This window comes from Lactuca serriola, chromosome 3, assembly GCF_051521515.1.
Source record: "Lactuca serriola cultivar US96UC23 chromosome 3, Lser_US96UC23_V15, whole genome shotgun sequence".
In the NCBI taxonomy this organism is placed as follows: domain Eukaryota; kingdom Viridiplantae; phylum Streptophyta; class Magnoliopsida; order Asterales; family Asteraceae; genus Lactuca; species Lactuca serriola.
The window spans coordinates 251816132-251822627 of NC_136410.1; the positions used below are offsets into that span (position 1 = coordinate 251816132).

At 35.1% G+C, this 6496-nt stretch overlaps 1 protein-coding gene across 1 annotated transcript; it reads left to right on the top strand.

Moving 5' to 3' along the window:
• Nucleotides 1–1741: 1741 nt before the first annotated feature.
• LOC145093875 (1-aminocyclopropane-1-carboxylate oxidase homolog 1-like) lies at nt 1742–3102 on the top strand. The gene is made up of 2 exons (XM_079032121.1): nt 1742–2642; nt 2724–3102. Exons 1-2 carry the CDS (start codon nt 1761–1763, stop codon nt 2973–2975), a joined length of 1134 nt encoding a protein of 377 aa, XP_078888247.1. The 5' UTR covers nt 1742–1760; the 3' UTR covers nt 2976–3102.
• Nucleotides 3103–6496: the final 3394 nt, after the last annotated feature.

Below are 6496 nucleotides of genomic sequence, written 5' to 3' on the forward strand. Positions count from 1 at the left end.
AGATAGTAAAAACAAAATAACCTAACCATATATATATATATATATATATATATATATATATATATATATATATATATATATATATATATATATTATTTTTGTTTTGGTTTTACTTGTGGTAATAGGTATAGTAAGTCATTTAAGAATTTTGACCCAAGCTTCGGATTTTGTTACGATCTCCATCCAGCTTTTTTAATCTTTTACAATTTCGTCCCAAAATTAGTAAATCTTTACAAATTAACTTTTTAACAACTTATTTCAAAGTTCTTTACAAAAACCATATACAAAAAATTGTACAACCTTTTTATTAAACAATTTGAACTTTTTTTTTTCAACTTTTACAATTTTTTTACATTTTGTAAACTTTTATTTGAAAGGTTTTACGATGTTTTTAGAACCTTTTAAAAAAATTTAAAATATTATTAAGATCATTTCACAGTAAAAAAATGGACCGAATACTCAAATAGATTGAAACCCCATAACAAACCAACATAAAGCATAAATTAAACCTATAAAACCAACTTTGTATTCGACTTACATCAATTCTTTTTGTGTATTAGATGAATCAACACATCAAATAACAAATTTGGTTTTATGTGTTTCAATCTATTATTTATGGTGTTTAGTTATAAAGGTTTCCATCTATTTATTGTCTTGGTAGTAAATTTTTTAATAAACATTCAAAAAGGTTTAATAGCCGTTGTAAAAAAGTTTAAAATATTATAAGAAAGTTAAAAAGAAATGCTATAAAAAAGTTCAAAGATATTGACCAAACGGTTATAATTTTTTCATAAAAGCTTACTAAAAATTTCTTAAACAAAATAATTCATACATAAAAACTAACTTTTTATAAAGAATTAAAAAAAAAAAAAAAAAAAAAAAAAAAAAAAAAAAAAAACTAATTTTTGGAAAGTATGTACCAAAATTGTAACAAAATTTGAAAGTTTGGCTAACACTAAAAAAATATAAAATGATATATTATACCTAATAAAATAAAAAGAAATAATAATAATAATAAATAAATAATTTATTTTCAATTGACGCAATAAAATCATTTTATTGCAAATTAAATACAGTCATAATAGTTGGTTATTAAACAGTGTTAACCATACTTTTTAATAATAATATAATATTGACCATAAGGATTTATGTCAACCTTTTGAAAGGATTAACCTGTCCTCAAAATTCTCAGAGCATTGGGTATGGGTCGGTGTTATAACGTCATCTTAAATGTCACATCAATCTTAACACCACTATAACATCATTTTGAAAATGGTGTTCTAATGTTATAACTTATTAAGAGGTAAAAAAGATAGAGAGAAAAAGAGAGAAAGAGGTAGGAAAATGATTTTGATTGGTTACTATTCCCGTTTCAATATGTGGTAACGAGCACGAGAAGTGCCATAACGAGATTCAACAAGTTGGGGGACAGTGTTCCCCGTGTCATGACGCCGTTTTCATGTGTCAACTCAGCCAATTCATTTCTTTTTGTGACCCACACAGTATACTCTCATAAAACTATTTATGTTACATTTTTCAACTCTTTTTATAATATATTTTTTTCTTTTTGTATTTTTTTTTTTTTTGTTTTTTTTTGTTTTTTTTTTAAAGATTCTTGATGTGTAAAAATCCAAAACGAGGTATATCTGTGGGCACTATCCATAAAAGAATATATAACGCTAAAAGGTAAATTCGACCCGACCGATCTTGTTACCTGAAAGGCAATTACCCGGTTTAATTTTTAATCATTTATTGCAGTCATGCTTCATTGGCCCTGCATACACGTACAATTATCTTCACAAATGGCTACCACCACAGCAACTGAAACCACAACTTCTTCAGCTTCCTCAGCGTACGATCGAGAAGTGGAACTCAAAGCTTTCGACCAAACAAAAGCCGGTGTCAAAGGCCTCATCGATGCCGGAATCACACAGATCCCTCGCATCTTCATCCACCCACCGGAAACCTCCACCAAAACAACCATGGCTTTGGAGATTCCAGTCGTAGACCTCGGATCCACAGATAGAACATCAACGGTGCAGAAGATCCGTGCAGCCTCGGAGAATCTTGGGTTTTTTCAAGTAGTGAATCACGGGATCCCCGTAAGTGTTATAGACGAGATGCTTCAAGGAGTTCGTAGATTTCACGAACAACATGTGGAGGTCAAGAAAATGTTTTACACAAGGGATCTTTCGAGACCAGTGATGTATAATTGCAATTTCGATCTGCTCAGTTCCCCTGCAGCGAACTGGGGAGACACCTTTTATTCATTTATGGCTCCATCACCTCCGCCACCTGAGGAATTGCCGGAGGTTTGCAGAGACATACAAATAGATTACTCGAATCGTGTGCTAAAACTTGGCAGCTTACTGTTCATGATGATCTCCGAGGCCTTGGGGTTGAACGCAAGTCACCTGGGAGATATGGACTGTGACAAGGTGCTTTTATTCGCTGGTCATTATTATCCAGTTTGTCCACAACCAGAGCTAACCATGGGTACAGCCAAACACACAGATGGTGGATTCATAACTGTGCTTCTACAAGATGAAATAGGAGGACTTCAAATCCTCCATCAAAACGAATGGATTGATGTTCCTCCAATTCCTGGTGCGCTTGTGATCAACATTGGAGATTTATTACAGGCAAGTAGTAAGTGTAGTTGAGCATGTGATTTTTACACTGAACATTCACTTTTGGAGTCTAATTGTGTTGAGGTTTTTCAGGTGATGTCGAATGACAAACTGAGGAGTGTGGAGCATAGAGTGGTGGCAAATAAGAATGGGCCGAGAGTTTCTGTGGCATGTTTCTTCGGCTCCTCCGTAGTACCATCACAGAAGGTGTACGGACCTATCAAGGAACTTGTTTCAGATGACAACCCACCGAGGTACAGAGAAACCACCGTTCATGAGTACAGTCAATATTCATTTTCTAAGGCGCTCGATGGTGTTCCTCGTTTGCTTCATTTGAAGCTTTAGATTATATTAGAAATTTATATATGCCACTAAGATTTCCTTATCAAAATCATTGTGAAAATTTTGAATAATTTTATGTTATTTTAGGGGATACAAAAATCAATATATATTTTCATTAGTTTGTTAATTATATTAATGAATATTCATTTTTTGTGCTTCTCATGGGAGCATATTGATTGAGGTTGGTAATTCCTCATACAAGGTTTATTCAAACTCTGGAATGCCAAAAATATTGCTAGTGTTCCGCAATTAACTTCTCACGTAAACCTTAGGGTAGATTGTCATGGGCCGTTCAGATCGTACAGTTTACCATTTTTTTATATTCATCTTTTATGTTGTGAAAACTGTATCGAATCTTAAGAATACCATTTCAATACATGCATATTTTAACTATTACAATAGTAGGGAAGTTTATGAGCAGTGCTAATCAAGGTTCAAGGAGGTTTCGTTAGGAAATTCTACAATCTTATGTGTGAAGCCATTTATTGGGTTGGTCAAAATAAAAGGTAGTGCCAGAAATCACGAAGCCAGACTTTAAGGGCCATATCTGTTTTTTGTGTTTGGTGGACAGACGTATTGATGACATGCTTTATGGTTTTTTTTTTCTTTGACCAGTTATCATTTTAATCTCTGTATATGAGATTACTCTATATTTGTAAAATGTGAACACAGAAGAAATAAAAGTCCTAGTTACCCCGTGTGTGGATGTAGGTCATCAGACCAAACCACCTTAAATTCTTGAATTCTTGATTATTACAGCTTGTGAGAACTATGTGCGTGTGATAACTGTCTGGTCCTAACAACTGGTATCAGAGGTTTGGCTCTCGATTGACACATACGAATAGAGAAGGTGAAGGAGCTTACCTGGTGGAAGAAATCGAGACTAGGGTTTGGTCGCCATCACCACCAGCTAGCTCCATCTGAGCTAACCGTCGCTCACTAGGGTTCTCTCAACCAGCCACCAGCACAACCTCCACAACCATTCTGGGGCTATCTCCGATTCACCGGAATCGCAACCCGTCGGATACAAAAGCGTGGACCGATCGTTTTTTTTTTAATAAAAAGAATCATCTCCTTTTTGGGTGACCACAAATTTTTTCCTTACAAGTTTATCGCCATTTAACACATGAAATAGAAAAGTCTTGTGTTTCTATTTTCATTGCTTCCGCTAGTATAATTGCCATTTAGAAGTATGAACCTGTTTGGTTAGTAGCAATTTGGTAATTTGTTTGTTAAAATGGCAGAGGATAGTAAGATCAAGATTGACAAATTTGATGGTAGTGATTACGGGTTTTGGAAAATTCAAACTAAAGATTTGTTGTATCAGAAAAGTTTGCATTTACCTATGTTGGGTGTACAACCGGATGATATGTACGATGAAGAATCGAAGTTGTTGGACAGACAAGCCTTGGGTGTGGTTAGGCTTTCTTTGGCAAAGAGTGTTGCGTATAACATTGTCAATGAAACAACTACGTACAATGAATTGAAATCTTTGTCCAACATGTATGAGAAACCATCTTCTTTAAACAAAGTGTTTCTTATCCGACAATTGGTTAACACAAGGATGAAAGGTAGGTATGTTAGTTACCGCCCACATAAACGAGTTCCACTCGATTATCTCTCGTTTAACCTGTGTTGAAATAAAGTTTGGAGATGAAGTACAAGCTCTTCTCCTTTTATCATTCTTGCCTGACAGTTGGTCAGGCACAATCACAACCGTTAGTAGTGCATCCGGTACTCTACTAAGCTAACGTTTGATAGCATTCATGACTTGATTTTAAATGAAGACATTAGAAGAAGAAGTAAAGGAGAATATTCCAGTTCTAGTTCTCTGTTAATCACAGAAAGTAGAGGAAGAAGATAGAATAGAGGACAAATCAAGGCAGGTCAAAGTCTTGAAAAAGGGGGTAGTCCAAGAACCGAAAGGATATTGAATGTTGGAACTGCAAAAAAAAGGTTACTTTAGAAGCTAATGCCCAAAACCACAAGCTATAAAGAAAGAATTAAGCAATGTATCCTCTGAAGAATCAGGAGATTTTCTCATATGTTGTGTTGAGAATTTAGTGGAATCCTGGATTATGGATTCTAGTGCTTCTTTCCATGCCGTCTCATGCCCATATATGGTAAAGAACCTACAAACAGGCAATCTTGTCAAAGTTCGTTTGGCCGATGATTAAGTGCTTGATATTATGGGTATTGGGGACGTAGATTTGAAGACCTCCATAGGAACCACCGAGACATTGAAAGATGTCAGGGTTATTCTAAACTTGAGGAGAAAGTTGATTTTTGATTTCAGTTGGTAAGATGGATGATGAAGGGATTAATGTTTATTTTAGGGATGGACAATGGAAAGTGATCAAAGGCAACTTGGTGATTGCCAAAGGAAAGAAGAAAGGCACTCTATACATGATAGAGATACCTGATGATGGTGTTCAAGCTGTAACCACCAATCCAAGTCCATCTAATTTATGGCACCAACGAGTCGGACACATAAGCGATAAGGGACTAAATACGATGCCTCGGAAAGGGAAGTTTCCAGACTTGAAAAAAGTTGAAACTGAATTTTGTGAATCTTGTGTTCACGGGAAACAAAAGAGGGTTACTTTGTATAGACGAGGAAAACACCAAAAGCTTAGAAGTTGGGGCTTGTTCACTCGAATGTATTTGGACCAACACTGATTTCATCTTTAGGAGGCAAAACTACTATGTATCATTTATCGATGATTCAACATGCAAGGTATGGGTCTATTTTCTTAAAACTAAATCTGACGTATTTGATATTTTTAAGATATAGAAATCTGCTGTTGAAAATGAAACTAATTTGAAGGTGAAGTGTCTGAAGTCGGATAATGGTGGTCAATACAAAAGCAAGGAGTTTGTGGATTATTGTGCCAAGCAAGGGATAAAGATGATCAAGACGGTCCCATGAACCCCTCAACGGAACAGTGTAGCTGAGGGAATGAATAGACTATAAATAAAAGGGCTAGAAGAATGAGGTTGAATGCCGGTATACCCAAGACATTCTGGGCCGATGCAGTTAACACTGCAGCCTACTTGATCACCCTTTCATCGTGTGTTCCCTTGGATTTTAAATTACCAGAAGAAATGTGGCAAGGGAAGTAAGTAATTTTCAAACATTCAAAAGTTTTTGGTTATAGTGCTTACAATTTGTTAAAAGATGGTGATAGGGATAAACTAGATTCAAAGAACAAGAAGTGCACATTCATTGGTTACGGGTCACACGAAATGGGTTACATGCTTTGGGATAATGAAACCAAAAAATTAATCTGAAGCAAGAACGTCACCTTTAACGAAATTGAGTTATACAAAGACAAAAGCAACAAAAATATAGAAGTTAAGAAGGGATATGTTGAGTTTGAAGGTGATGAAAAAAGAAAGAGTCTTCAGTCGAAATTCCTAATTTTGGGGATAATTCAATTGACAGTAGGAGCTTAGGGGATAATTGTAGTAATGATTCTAAAGATGAAGAAACCAGTCCTCCAAGTCTAGAATCCCCAGTCACA

What these genes read in the sequence shown, in the direction of transcription:
- LOC145093875 (XM_079032121.1), top strand. Translation starts at nt 1,761, where the DNA reads ATGCTTCATTGGCCCTGCATACACGTACAATTATCTTCACAAATGGCT. An exon ending in ACATTGGAGATTTATTACAG is followed by an intron (nt 2,643 to 2,723) that starts GCAAGTAGTAAG and finishes GAGGTTTTTCAG; the next exon opens with GTGATGTCGAATGACAAACT.